At 41.2% G+C, this 15,698-nt stretch overlaps 1 protein-coding gene across 1 annotated transcript; it reads right to left on the bottom strand.

The window, feature by feature from the left end:
- Positions 1–5,229: 5,229 nt before the first annotated feature.
- eef1g (eukaryotic translation elongation factor 1 gamma) lies at positions 5,230–14,938 on the bottom strand. Its single transcript, XM_017689988.2, has 10 exons — positions 14,792–14,938; positions 13,529–13,687; positions 13,365–13,428; positions 13,046–13,188; positions 12,805–12,948; positions 8,319–8,448; positions 6,941–7,163; positions 6,440–6,612; positions 5,778–5,902; positions 5,230–5,531 (listed from the first exon to the last, which is right to left on the bottom strand). Exons 1-10 carry the CDS (start codon positions 14,801–14,803, stop codon positions 5,373–5,375), a joined length of 1,332 nt encoding a protein of 443 aa, XP_017545477.1. The 5' UTR covers positions 14,804–14,938; the 3' UTR covers positions 5,230–5,372.
- Positions 14,939–15,698: the final 760 nt, after the last annotated feature.

Genomic DNA, 15,698 nt, shown 5'->3' with positions numbered 1-15,698 from the left:
TTCCTGGCAGAACAGCATGTTGACTGACTCCAGGGGAAAATCCCAATATCAGCACAACACAGCGCAAAATACTTCCAGAGATGATACACACAGAACACTCTTTTTTTCCTGCCTTGCCTACAAACAAATCACTAGAAGAGCCACACTCCCGTTTTCCTTCATTTGAGGAATTTTTTTCAAGCCATCTCATCTGACCAAATGAAATGAACAATGACGCGCTCTTTGCATCTCTCTCTTTGCCATGTAAGAGCTGGAGTAAACCACAGTGAATACATGTGGAAGTTCTGAAGAGCCAGTCTCTCTTACACAGTGCACTGGAGGCCCTCACTCCTTTCAGAAGTGTGGAACAGATGCTTAACACATGCATACCATACTTGTGCCTTCACTTGGGACATACTGAAAGTGGATGTATGAGACTTTTGGTTCCTCACAGTCAACATGATACCAGATCACTGCACCAGCCTGCTACAAAACCAGGAGAACACAACACTGAGAATATGTACACGGGGCGGGGCGGGGACAACCGCACAAAGCCAAGAAAGTGTAAGGGAGGTGGTGCTGGCGGGGCTTGTATGTGCGTGTGTGTGTTTGGAGGAGGTGGAGGTGAGGGATTTCGGATACAGCAGCCTTGCTGTTGGCCTTATGTAGGGCATTGTTCTCAAAGCAGGTTTGATTTGACCCTTTAACTCTGAAGTTACTGAACGAGTATGAGGGAGGAGCCTTGGGCCTTGTTAAGCTCTAGTTTTTGGTAAATATTCCAACTCTTTCACTTCCCCTTGTCTTTCCTCACTCTTAGCAGGTTTCCACCCTCCCATAAGACTCTGTAAACTCTGAGTATAATAACAATCAGGCATTGTTTTGCTGTAAGATATGGCCTTATCTTCTAAAATGAAAACACCCTAAATAATGACCTTCTCTAATGACAAAAAGTTGGAAGATTTCTATTTATTTATTTATTTTACAGATCTGACAAGAGGCAAGGAAGAATGCTTCTATAATAATGTAATAATATAATTGAGGTAATAACATCTTGTAATAATTCTAACTAACTTGTTATAACCTTTTAATAAAACATCTAATACACTACCGTGCTGAAATCAGAGACCATTTCATTTATTTCATAACATTCCATTTATTATACCTTCATTTATTTGATTACCAGTAGAGTGGCCATACATTTTCAGAAAATATTTCTGAGATTTGATGTTTGATAATCTACTTGCATTAGAAAGGGGAACCATGAGTTTCCAAAAAAAAACAAACGAATAAACAAAAAATTACAAAAGACACAGAGAAAATGGGACTTCTGACAACCCTGAAAAACCTGGTAGACCAACCAAAACTGACCACATCAGATAAACAGCACTTAAAGCTTTGATTTTTGGAAGAGAGAAGAAAATCAAGTTCCCATCATGCTTCAGATTTCAAAAAAATGAAGAAAAAATGCGTTTCTGTCCGTTCTTCCAGTGTGAGAAGACAACTTAGTGCTATGGGTCGGAAGGATGTGCTGCTATCAAGAAGACATTACTGAGAGAAAAAGAAAATGGATGAAAAAGAAGAAAATCAAACCAAGAAGCTGCTGGTGTTCACAGAACAATGAGCTGACCATTGCAGAGACCATACCTCAAGATCATTGAATATGTTTGGGATTACCTGGATTGTGAAAGACTGTGTGGATAAATATCTCTGCAGATGTCTTTTAAAACAGAAAGCAAGCCTCCAGAAAAGTGGAAGCTGTAATAAAGGCACATTAAATGCTAAAATGTGTAATTTTCTGATGACTATGTTTTCTGCTTTCTTCTCTGCACAAATAGAATGGCAATCACAGTGCATCATAAACTCTTCCAGCCCTGCTAACCGTGAAAATAATATGTGGTGAGGGACAACAAGGTCAGTGGTAGATACCATTCAGAGAGAGAGAGAGAGAGAATTTGCCACGGCTGATGAAACCTGGGCTCCTCCCTGCGCTCAGTAGGGTTGCGTAATGCACGGGTTTATGAGAACTATATAAACACAGAACCAGAACAGTGATCCTTTGTGATTATAGGTGCAGTATGAGACCTTCATAACTCTGTTAAATGAATAGCTACAATGTTTGCTCAAAAGCGACTATGCTCAGAGAATGAACTCTGATATCAGAAGTTTATTTTTTTAATATACATTTAAAATCAGGTAAAGTTAATACAGTAAAGGTTAAACATTAAAGCATCAAACAGCGCCATCACATGTGGAGCAACCTTTAACCTGTTCTGTAGAATCCCTGATTTTTTAATGCTGGATCACTAAACAAGCCAAAAGGTACTAGCAAAACATACAACTTTTTTTCCCAACTTATTTCTTAAATTTGTTCTTGAGAAATGTCCTAAGAAAAAGTCGACATCAGATTCATGATGTGTTCTTAAACCGCAGAACTGTCCTTCCCAAAAAATCCCAAAAAAGTGGTGAATGTCAGAATAAAAACAGCGTAAATGCACTTTGAGAAGAAATTTCTTCTTAAGAACGTTTGTTGAATGAGGTCCAATGTTCTATACAGTAACATTTTTAAAGGAGTCCTTAAGAGACTAAAGACCAGTAGTAGTAGCAGTAACACCAATAATAACAACAGATGCTTGAGATTTGATCTCAGCATCTAGAATTTTTCTTTAGAACATATATTTAAAATGTTTGGAATAAAAACTGGATTCAATACAGTGTGAAATATATATATATATATATATATATATATGTGTGTGTGTGTGTGTGTGTGTGTGTACAGTAGAGCAGTAGCATAATTAGAATGGCAAACATTCAAACATTTAATGAATTAAAAACATTTTATTTTAAGGGAGCTTTTTAAGGGACACTCCAGCCAAATGAAAAGATTTGACCATCTTTTAAACATCACTGCATCCTACAGGTTTAAAGACTGGAGAAAGCCTCTTCCGTTGATGTAGGCCTAATTTAAAACTGTGAGGACGTTTGAAAAACTACAAGTGGGGTGAATTTTTGCCAGCCGTATGTTTTCAAAACAACATTACAGAAGACTAAACGGATTACACAAATGACAGAAATTAATCGTCAAATAAAGAGAACAAACTACAAGCTAAAGTTAGGAAAGCAGCTGGCTGTCTAAATACCGTTCCTCAGTTTAGCTTCTCGCTTATCTCTGGCATCCATTTTGTGCTGAAGATAGAATCACTACTTCCTCGTCATTTTGTCCTGAGACCAACATAAGAGATAAACTGCTGCTAGCTTGGATTACTAGTCTATAAACCCACTAAAACGAGTGGCTAGGCTAGCAGTCAGGACGCCACCGAGATGTGACGGTATTTGTGTAATTCATGCTGGGTTCATTCAGGCTGAGGAGGCCGAGGCCGTGCGAGTGAACAGTCCTACGTAACACGACAAACAGCATTAAACTCTGATCATTTCTAGCCGGAACGCCTCGTTTAGTGTTTTGGTGTATACATTTCACTATGTTGGATTTGGATTTAAACATATGGACAATTTTGATAAAAAATTATATATCTACACCAGTATTTTAAGGAGTGGTAAGGTTTGCAGGCATGCTCTTTTATTCTTTTACTGTAAACATTGACTAACATTAACTTCTGCTTATTTTGATGGCGTTATATTGTCTGTGCGCTGGGAAACGCACACAAAGCAACCTGTCCTCAGCCACATTTGCAGTCTTGCCGAAGGTGTGGTTCGGATTTCTCAACTTGTTCACGTTGTGTGTTCAGCCTCACCTGTGCTTTCGTCGGGCTGCAGGGTGTGTGTGACCAGAGCCGTTAGCTTAGCTTTAGGCCAAGTGCTTCACCTGTTTGGGGATAAACAGGTGAGCGTTTTATTGTATTTATACTGTATTCCAACTTCTGGCCTCACTCTTTCCATGCAGGGCACTTCCATGTGATGCTAATCCTTTTTCAGTTTACTCGGTGTGTCCCGAGTGCTTTTTATTTGCCATCCTCCTCCGGGAAAACTTCAATTCTTTCTCGGAACATGAAAGGTGTTCCCAGCTGACTGCAGCTTCTTAACGTAGGTGTTAACTAGCTAGAATCTTCGAACGAGGACAAGAAGTCAAAAATAAAGTGGCCTTACTGTTTTAGCACGTGATAAAGTGGAAACATGAAAAGCATTTGCTGCAGACACACAGTTTGAGTCAACACCTGTTTCAGCTGGCCCTAGTTTGCCTAATTTTGGCAAATCCAGATCGTATCTTGACTTCATATTTTGCATTAGATTGTGCGCAACAGTCCGTGACCTCACTGGAAATTAGTTTCACCTCTCACCATATTGAAGCACACGCTATTACCACAGCTCGTTCACAGCTTCATATGAAGCACTATTAAATACCAAGGTAATATGGCTTCTTTTACACATGCAACACTTACTAAAACCATCATCGCCGAACTAAACCTCCAACAGCTTCACTAAAGGGAGAAAGAAAGTGACAGCTGGTTCATAAATTATTACTAAGATGGATCATTTGCCTGAAGGACCGGTTTCATCATAGGCACAGGTCTGTAAACTATACTACTCCCATTCCTCATAAACCTGCCCAAGAACACATGCTCTAGTTTTGGTGGGATTACGTGGCACACTGTAGTATATACTTTGTTTTCTGAACAGCACGGCATGCAATCCATTTCATGACCATCATTTCCTTAGTAGCTTTAGTTTTTAGGAGCTAGTCTCCATTTTAGGATCAGCACTGAACTGTTGAAATTGGTGGCCTTGACTGCCCTCTGGTGGATTAGAGCAGCATTTCCACTTTATATAATTCTGTAAGACGAGTTACATAAAAAAAAAACCCTCAACATTAAGAAGCTGAGCTACCATTTTGTCCCAAAAGCAACCAGGTTAAAGACAACTTGTCATGGCAACCTGTGCTAGCAGAGTGCAGTGTTTATCAGAGGAATAAACAATTTGTAGCCCCCCCAAAGGATTATTTCTGAATGCAGCAAATGCAACTTCAGAACCTTTAGCAATGTCGGATGTTCTCAAATTTTATTGAAGGGACTGTAAAGAAGCTTTTGTGTGTTACCAGACATCACAAGCATGCCTCAATCAAAGTGTTTATGAACTTGTTTGCTCAACTTTAATTTCCAAGATTGTTGAGCTCATCTAATTTTTCTTAGAACCCAAATTTAACAGGGAGTGAAGGCACAAAGTATGAAACTACTTAAAACATGAGCAAATACCACAACTAAAAGAGCAAGCGGTGAGCATCACAAAAACAAACACAAATGGAACTGTGAAAAACATTTTATTAACTCAACTCAAAACCTCTTTACAGCATCTTGGCACGCAACCTTCTCCAACTTGGGGATACAAGTTCCTTTTTCACACACAGCGGTTGCGTGTCCTTGATCGGTGGTAAGTGCCAATGCTCACTTGAAGATCTTGCCCTGGTTGAAAGGTTTGCCTACATGCTTGAATTCACCCTCCCATGCAAAGTACTCCTTCACCATGGTCTTGCATTCCTCGCTGTCCACATCCAGTTTACGCCAGCTGTAGGACTCGTAGTCGATCTGCCAGTCCTCAGATAGCTGGGGGAGAGGAAAAAAAAGCAAAGAATTGTTACGGACCACATAAGTGCTCATTTATAGAGATAAAAATTATTTATTTTGGATGGCTGCAGCTAACCCCAATGTCAACAACAAATGAAAGGACTTTTCTAAAGAGCAAACTAAGAAGACAAAAGGAAACATACCACAAATAAAGTAAACAAACAACAAAAAAAAGGCGAATCTAATATTAAAAAAAAAACAAAACACAAATTTAAATGAACTTACATTGAAGGCTAGATCCTGGCCTCTGAAGACCCAGATGCCAGAGATGGAACTGTTATTGTTTGTGCCGAAGAGGATGACGCTAGCAAAAGCATTCTTACGCAGTTTATCAAGTCGTTGGAACATTCCTAAAGCAAAACAGGATGAATGTGAGTGTATAATGAAATAAGAATTCATTTGAAATCTATGAACATAATCAACTAGGAGAAAACAGAACTAGTAGTGAAATTACAGCTAATAATTAAGGAAAGCTTACAAGTATCAAATAGCAGGACTTATGCTACCGAGAGATACACCAAGATCTACCGATGCAGATACAAAACGGAGAAATTTCTAAAAATCTAGGGGACACGACTACATCCACCTGGATTAGAATATTTACTGCAGGGTTACAAATGCAGTAAAAACAAGACATTTATAGCCCAGTAGTCCGGCATCACCCAAGCATTCTGCTTTTCAAGAGTACAAGAAGTCATCAAATATCAGTTTGAAATGTCAAATGTAAACATGCCAACAATAAATCTAAACATCAATAATAACCATTACTCCCATATCATCTTGCATCCCTAATACCAAGTAGTCAGTTAGCAACTCAAAGACAAAAACTTTCAACTTTCAGAGGAATTGCAAAACGTTAAAATGGTGTCAGCATGACCAGCTCTCACCTGTGATAAGATTGCAGCTCATGAAGGTCATGGCCAGCTCTTCTGGAAAGCGGTACTCGCCATACCAGATAGAATAGCCCTCACGGTCAAAGTTTTCCCAGAAGTGAGGGACTGCCACAGTCAGTGTGTCCTCATTAGAGTACTTTCTTTTGAACTCATCCATAACAAATGAACTGGGAGTACATTAAAACAGAGTGGGGTAAGGCATTACAATCATCAGAACACAGATACAGCATAAAGGATCGGTAGCAAAACAAAACTGCTATACAATGAAACAGGGAAGAATTTACAAAGGCAATTAGGGTGGGCTGCTCCAGCATTAAAACAGGACAAAAATGTTCTACATTTCCACAACATTTATTTTTAATATATGGGCACTTATATATAGGCCTTTGCTGATAATGTACTGTAGTTAAGGCTACACTTTTTTTTTTTTTAAAGCTAAAAGATTTAACAGAAAAACTCGTACCAAAGTAACAAATACTTTCAAGTCACAAATACCTCTTTGGAAGGTGAGCAAATGGGTCCTTGGTTTTGGGTTCAGAGGCCAGTGCAGCTTCACACTCATCCAACTCCTCAGCGGGAGGAGCAGCTTTCTTCTCCTCCTTTTTCTTCTCCTTCTTCTCCTGCTGTTGCTGTGGCTGCTGCTTACCAGCATCCTTGCCACCTTTCTCCTTCTTGGATAGAGTCTCCTTCTTGGGCTGAATCTCTGCAAACTTCTTGGCTGCAAGAACAAGTGGAGTAAGCTCTCATTTCAAAACATCAGAAAGTGAGCCAAACTCTCCCTTACTTACGAACAATTTCCCTGCATATCTACAAAAGCTTGCAGAAGTAAACAGACAAATCCAAATAAGCTAAATACCAGAGGTGAGGCATCATAAAAAGGCAAATAAAGAAAGTTGAGAATGCCAATCTGATAAACAAAATGCTGTTATGGATGCACTGATATGGGAATTGCAGCACAGCACCAACAGGCAAATAATATACACAGAAAAATAGTGGCTCTATTTTTCTGCGTGTATTATTTGCCAGTTCCAATGGATAAACATTTCTGAAACAGAAAAGGGTAACAAACCCATCCTTTACTGATATTCCAGAGAAATGCAATATTTGTATAAGTTAAAGGCAGTAAGATTAAAGAGCAGATTTTTTAAACACAGCTAAAATGTTCTGCTCCACCAGAAAAAAAAAAACAAAAAAAAAAAAACAACAACTTGTGAAATACCAGTCAAAATCTAAACATCTGTACAATACCATTATTGTAAAGAAATTATCTGCCAACAGCAATGCAATGAGTATTATTCTATTAGTTTTTATTATCCACAGATTCATGTCTTCACTGTAATCAGGAAGACGAGAGGGAGGGGGATGAAAAGGTCAACCAGGACAAACATCAATTAAATGCAACGCAGACAAACCATGCATTGCGATAAACTAATGTAGCTGAGTGCATTAAATCAGAATTGCTATCACAACAGTTTACACAGACGTTCACACAAGTAATGGAGTATGACAGCAAGAATACCATGGCTGTGTCTAAATATTTGGTGAGCTGTCCACTAAGAGCATTTTGAGCCAAAGGCACGTACCTGAAATGACAGCTCAATTCTTACGACTTTAATATGCTTCCTATGAAGTTGCTACATTGTATATACATTGGAGACAACACAGCAAGCTTATTTATTTCTCCAAAATATGGTGTTTGTCTTATTAAATTGACCCCAAAAATATTTGTACTTTTGTTAAATTACAAATGCTTGATGTACCAAAAATAAGTAGCATGCTAGACAGCTCATCACACTAACATTTAAAACGGCCAGCATTCCTAGACTTGTGTTGGCAAAGCAGTTCAATAGTATTAAAATACAGAATCTCTTACCATCGAATTGTGCCATCTTCTCACAGAGCTTAACCTCCCCAAGAACGGCCTTAAACTGAGGTTGGTTGATGCAGGTCACAAACCAGCGATTGACATTGGGGTAGGGTTGACGGAAAGCAGGCTCAAGAACCTAAGATTGACAAGTAAATAATTTTAATCACAACAAGGGTGAAGAAAGCACTCTAGCAAAGTGCCATCAGAGAATAGCTGAACTAATGGTGAAATTTGACCGGGGGGGGTTGTAACAGGTCATGTCCAATCTGCATTAAAAAAAAAATAATAAAAAATAAAATAAAACCATGTGAAGGTACCTTTCTAAAATGCCATTGTATTCTCTTTTACCATATACAGACCCTTCAATTATAACAGCAATCGAAGACAAGTAAAAACTTTAGTGTCCTGAAATCGATTGAATCTTCGCAACAAATTGACATTATTCTAAAACTTTTCCAAGTACAGCGAGCGTCTCTGAATTCCACACATTTGGGGGGCTTTTCAGACCTGTGCAACTCCCTATGAGCATGCAGCAACAGGCTAAGAAGCAGTGATTCACACTAATCTCGTCAATGCAGGTGGTAACAAATATTCAAAAGGGCTAAAATGGATAACTAAGCACTCTTTGCATGAGGATATTTGGTACTGCTTTGTCTATAAATCTCAACAAATTGAATGGATAAAAAAATAATGACAATTTGTCTCTCCTAATATACACAAACACTGGTTATACCTAACAAATACAAGGCTCAAGCAAATCAGAACTAAGACGTTTGTAAATTTAATTGCAATGCAGTGGCCACTGCCAAGCTCTACAGTTAATTACATTGCATTTACAGCATTTAGCAGATGCTCTTATCCAGAGCGACTTACAAGAAGTGCTTTGTCTATCTAGAGAAATTATCTTTCCTAGTGCCCAATAGGTTAGAGAGAAAGCCAGTCCTGAGCTCAGATACTGCTAAGAAAAAGTCACTGTTGATACCCAGAGAGAAAGGAACAGAGTTGAACACAGAACAGCGCAATACAATAAAAATACAACACATAAGCGCAGTACATTACATGACAATCAATACTTAATTCAGTGCTTATTTAAGTGCTGTATAAAGTGATGCGTCTTCAGTCTGCGTTTGAAGATGGCAAGAAACTCTGCTGTACAGACAGCCAGCGGGAGTTTGTTCCACCACTTGGGTGCCAGTACAGAGAATGGTCTCGATGTTTATCTTCCCCGAACTTGGGGAGATTGTAGAACTGTAATGCCATCAGTTACATATTTCTGATAATACAAAAGGGAACAAAAGCTCCTATTAAGTATGTGTTCAGATTTTGTGCCGTTATTACAAATCACTAGCAAAAACGTCATAGAACCCTGTATTAAGACACTATTGTAACTTCATGAACACCACAATTGTCTTTACTCAAGGTCATTAATATAAAACTGTAAAATTTCAATGCCATCAGTCTCATCACTGTACTATGTCGGTAAGCAATTTCTGCTGTTCACAACTTTTCCTTTGAGCACACAGTTGTTAATCTTCATTTCTTTTTGGTAACTTGCTAATTTTTATGTTTTTCCCCCACACACACACACACCCTTTTGTTGCTGCTGCAACCCTGCAACTTCCTTCAGGATGACGTTTCTATATTACACTGCTCAAAAAAAACAAAGGGAACACTCAAATAACACATCCTAGATCTGAATATTCTCATTGAATACTTTGTTCTGTACAAAGTTGAATGTGCTGACAAAATCACACAAAAATCATCAATGGAAACCAAATTTATTAACCAATGGAGGCCTGGATTTGGAGTCACACACAAAATTAAAGTGGAAAAACACTACAGGCTGATCCAACTTTGATGTAATGCCCTTAAAACAAGTCAAAATGAGGCTCAGTGTTGTGTGTGGCCTCCACATGCCTGTATGACCTCCCTACAACGCCTGGGCATGCTCCTGATGAGGTGGCGAATGGTCTCCTGAGGGATCTCCTCCCAGACCTGGACTAAAGCATCTGCCAACTCCTGGACAGTCTGTGGTGCAACGTGACGTTGGTGGATGGAGCGAGCCATGATGTCCCAGATGTGCTCAGTCGGATTCAGGTCTGGGGAACGGGTGGGCCAGTCCATAGCTTCAATGCCTTCATCTTGCAGGAACTGCTGACACACTTCAGCCACATGAGGTCTAGCATGGTCCTGCATTAGGAGGAACCCAGGGCCAACCGCACCAGCATATGGTCTCACAAGGGGTCTGAGGAGCTCATCTCGGTACCTAATGGCAGTCAGGCTACCTCCAAAGAAATGTCACCCCACACCATTACTGACCCACTGCCAAACCGGTCATGCTGAAGGATGTTGCAGACAGCAGATTGCTCTCCACGGTGTCTCCAGACTCTGTCAGGTCTGTCACATGTGCTCAGTGTGAACCTGCTTTCATCTGTGAAGAGCACAGGGCGCCAGTGGCGAATTTGCCAATCCTGGTGTTCTCTGGCAAATGCCAAGCATCCTGCACGGTGTTGGGCTGTGAGCACAACCCCCATCTGTGGACGTCGGGCCCTCATACCATCCTCATGGAGTCGGGTTTCTAACCGTTTGTGCAGACACATGCACATTTGTGGCCTGCTGGAGGTCATTTTGCAGGGCTCTGGCAGCGCTCCTCCTGTTCCTCCTTGCACAAAGGCGGAGGTAACGGTCCTGCTGCTGGGTTGTTGCCCTCCTACGGCCTCCTCCACGTCTCCTGGTGTACTGGCCTGTCCCCTGGTAGCACCTCCAGCCTCTGGACACTACGCTGACAGACACAGCAAACCTTCTTGCCACAGCTCGCATTGATGTGCCATCCTGGATGAGCTGCACTACCTGAGCCACTTGTGTGGGTTGTAGAGTCCGTCTCATGCTACCACGAGTGTGAAAGCACCACCAACATTCAAAAGTGACCAAAACATCAGCCAGAAAGCAGAAAGGTACTGAGAAGTGGTCTGTGGTCCCCACCTGCAGAACCTCTCCTTTATTGAGTGTCTTGCTAGTTGCCAATAATTTCCACCTGTTGTCTATTCCATTCACACAACAGCTGTGAAATTGATTGTCAACCAGTGTTGATTCCTAAGCGGACAGTTTGATTTCACAGAAGTTTGATTTACTTGGAGTTATATTGTGTTTGAGTTCCCTTTATTTTTTTGAGCAGTGTACACTGACATGTTCAAACATACTCCCAATTAAAGTATCCATGCTCCACCCAGAAATACATTTTATAGCAACGGCTGAGGTTTAACACTTTATAGACCTGTGACAAACTTGACTCAACCTAATAAACTCAGAATGGTTCATCTAAATACATAGTCAAGTAGTTGCTTATTTTTCACTTTTACATTATATTTTGTCCTTTCATTTGTAGAGTTGTATACAGATTAACAACATGAATCAGCAATCAGAACACATTTTTGTTCCTTAATGTACGATGCCTTACCAAGCAAAACTTTGACTTCCATCAGGAAATAACTGCATGGGACATTCTTCAGAAATGGATTGTGAAGTGTGCATTTCAGATTAAAGTCAGACTCTGACAGTCTTGCAGTATGTTCATTTTGCAGAAAAGGCAAAAGAAAATCAGATTTTGGTGCGTCTTTTCTGTAGTTTCTGAAACATGATACATTAACTGTTGAAAGCTTCATTAACCTGCATTCTTTTTACGACACAGGTGAGGTGAAGAGCTGGTTATCAGGCTAGCCTATTAACATCAGAGTTGCCTGGTGTTCTTACTTTCACAGCAAAAGCAAGGGAAAAAGACTTCAAGACAAAAAGAAGTTATATAAATCTGTGTACAAGAGTAATTACCCATTTGAGAAAGAGATGGACTGTGTGTGTTTTTTGCTGCATCATCAGCTAACCCTCCTTATAGCATCTCCGCCCAGTGTGGCGGAGAACTTCAGAAAAACAGCACAAATAGTGCCAGGTGTTTGAACTACTTTAGTCCTATTAACATGAACATGGATTTTCAGCATAAACAAGCTTAATCAAATCAACCAATGTGATTATTTTACAACTCAAAACAGAAACAGAGCATTAATTAAGGAGAACAAAGGATGTCATCTATCAACATGCATGTACATGCAGCCAGGAGCAGAAGTGTTTCTGCTCCATTACTGGTGAGAGTGATGGCAAGATATCAGTTGGTATGTTTCTTTTACCTGCCCGCTGCAACATGTTGACCCAATCAAACGTTTGAGGCCATTTAGAGGCAAGCAGAAGTCACTACACTTCGATCAAAGACTACGGCAAAACAAGAATTGTCTTTCCAATGATGACAACGGACTGTACGTAATGTGACCAAGGACATGAACTAACAAAACTAGAGTCCATTTTGATCTCAGGTTGACTTCAAGTAATACAGAGAAAAGGTGCACAAGGGGCGTTTGAAGGAAGAGCATTAACAGACCAAATAATATCTGTGATTACCAAACATACCTTAATTATTTTAATAAAAGCATTATATGTAACTCACCTGCTTGTAGAGCCAGAGCAGAGAGCACACCACTGTGATGTCAGCCAGACTAACTCTCTCCTCAACCAAAAAAGTGCGGGTGTTTAAGTGCTGGTTCAGAACAGCGAGCACACGCTTCACCTCCTCCTTGGCCTGCTCTGTAGCCTGGAGAGAGAGCATCACGATTATAAAATAAGTACAAGACTCACAAAGCAAAACCTATCTGACCCAGACATCAATACACTGTGGCCAACCTACGGACCTGTTTGTTGAACTGCATAATGCCCAAGGTTGGGAAGACCCAGGCACTGGCTGGAGGGATGACCTCAGAGTCAGCGAAGCTGACCCACTGCAGGACCTGGGCACTGGTTTGAGGAGTGCTGCCTCGGAGGGCATCATTGCTCACTATCCGAAAAAGAATTTAAAAAAAGAAAAAAGTATTTGAATACATACTTGCCATTTACAATATTTTTGCAGTATAGAGTAACTCACACCAATAAAAATGTTTTAAATAAAAAGGCATGAATGCAGCATTAAGCAATCAACATGTGTTTCCATCCAAAAACAAAGATGATTCTTACAATAATGAGCAATGGCATTGCTCTCGAACAGACAGAAGCCATCATCACCCTGGTAAGCTGGAACCTAAAGAGAAGGGAAGCTAGCAGTGAACACAACATTTACAAGAGGAAACAAATCCAGAGATAAATGAATGGAAAAAAGGAGGGATGAACTAGCCACCAACCTTGCCCAAGGGAAAGTTGCTAAGAAAAGCAGGGGAGCGGTTTGTCTGCCCAAAGGTGAAGGCAGGGGGGGAGCTCGCCACCTTCAGACGAGCCCCACTGTACTGGGCTGCAATTTGAGCCTTGTAGGCCCTCCAGTTCTCTGCGTATGTGTAGAGAGTCTGTGGAAAACATGATCAGCATGTGAGCTTTATACCACACTATTAGAAATATTGATCACAATTCCAGTTACAGTATGAAACAGAAAGGCTTGGTTATACAGAAATTAGAGATGGTGCATCAACATCAATGGGTATAGTATCCGTCCAATAGTGGCAGAAAATCATATATTTGTGGAATCCAATCCAGTCCTGTAAAATATCTCTATACTGGCTGAGACTCAAGGGTTCAATATCTCATATCAGAAAAGGGCTACTGCGCCAACTCTAGCAGCAGAAACTGCTGAGGTCCATCATGGGTCCCTTGCAGATCATGATGCTGCATTTTCCCTGAAACAGACACCAATTTCCCACCAACAGATAAACTAGCACAAGCACAGACTTGTCCGAAAAGACCTAAACGCACAGCTAAGCAAGATAATTGCTTGCTTCTATCTTGCTTTATAAAGCCGAACAGCTGCAAAAGAACCCAGGTACTCTGAAACTTGAGTAAACTGAGCTAAAAACGAACACATACCAACACTAACTAACTATACAGGGACAAAGAGCATCTCGAAAGGAGCTGAAAAGGTCTCACATTTATTCAGAGTAATTTAGTTGGAGGTGTACAACAAAAGGAGCCATCTGGGAAAGTGAACGCCGGCTACGAGCTAGTAGCTGGCTGACCACATAGAGCCAGCGGCTTCTTACATTACCCAGGCCAGCGGTAGGTTAACCCAGCTAGCTTAGCTTAGCCAGCCGTTAATGAAGCACAGGCATTGCACTTTATCTCGAATTAAGACTGTTATTACATTGAAAAGCCTCCGAAAATGTACACGGAGTGCTTATCAGAGTAGACATGAGCCTCCCGTTACTCCGAAACGTAAAACGTGGCACAACCGAGGCGCTCAGTGCTGCTCCCACTTTCTCCCAGCTGCTCATTCAAAATAAAGGCTGGCGGTTTGCTTTACAGCCAAATAAACAGCCCGATGGCTCGAATACGAATCACAAAACCACATTATTAAGGAATAAACACAGTGACAACGAGGATGGATGTGATAAAAGGCGGATTACAACGACAGATGTGAGACTAGGGTGAAAGATCAGGTCTTCTTCCATCTTACTCACCCCTGCCGCCATCTTCAGGACGAGAGAAAGAAGGAACGGGGGCGCACGCTGCTGTCGTATAGAGGAGGCACGTCGCAGAAATACTGCGCCACACAGCTCCGCCAGAGGGCGTGTTCATGGCGTTGCTGCAGGAGCAGGATCGGCGCGTCTCAGAGCGGAGCGTTGTCCTCCTCTCAGTGGTGATCAAATATGAAGCACCGTGCTGCACTGCGAACAGTAATGCTGTACAACGTCAGTGTCGTGTTTTGCCCGCAGCTGATGGCCGCTGGACTGTGGAAACCTGACGGCACAGTTGCTAACATGTTCCCATTTGGAGGAAAACATGCTGACGTGATGGTGGTGGTGGTGGTGGTGTGTTAGTGTTTGTTGCTCTGGTGCGAGTAGATCAGACACAGCAGTGCCGTCGACTCACTGTCCACTCTACCAGACACTCCTGTCTTGTTGGTCCGCCTTGTAGATGGGAAGTCAGAGATGATGGCTCAGTCTCATGGACTCTCATAGGGCTACTCTCTGTTCGGCGGTGACACTGAGGTGGTTAAGAACTCCAGCAGCACTGCTGTGTCTGATCCACTCGCACCAGCACCACGTGTCACTGCAGTGCTGAGAATCATCCACCATCCAATTTAGACCTGTTTGTGGTGGTCCTGTGGGGGTCCGGGCATTGAAGAACTGGGTAAAATGGGGCTAACAAAGTATGCAGGGAAACAGATGGACTGCAGTCTGTAACTGTAGAACTACAGAGTGCATCTATACAGTAAGTGGAGCTGATAAAATGGACAATGACTGTAGAAACAAGGAGGTGGTCATAATGTTATGCCTGATTGTCTGATGTAAATGTTTTAAATGATACGGGATAAATACATTTACATAAATACGGGGCAGTCGTGGGCTGGAGGTTAGGGAACTG

This window comes from Pygocentrus nattereri, chromosome 8 (assembly GCF_015220715.1).
Source record: "Pygocentrus nattereri isolate fPygNat1 chromosome 8, fPygNat1.pri, whole genome shotgun sequence".
NCBI lineage: Eukaryota > Metazoa > Chordata > Actinopteri > Characiformes > Serrasalmidae > Pygocentrus > Pygocentrus nattereri.
Note: the sequence above shows the minus strand (reverse complement) of the source record. Positions and strands in the feature narration are given on the sequence as shown.

Excerpts from the sequence above, each read along its gene's own strand:
- eef1g (XM_017689988.2), bottom strand. Across the intron at positions 12,949-13,045 it reads TTATGCAGTTCAACAAACAG|GCTACAGAGCAGGCCAAGGA; the intron begins GTCCGTAGGTTG and ends CTCTCTCTCCAG. Across the intron at positions 7,164-8,318 it reads GAAGATGGCACAATTCGATG|CCAAGAAGTTTGCAGAGATT; the intron begins GTAAGAGATTCT and ends TTGTTCTTGCAG.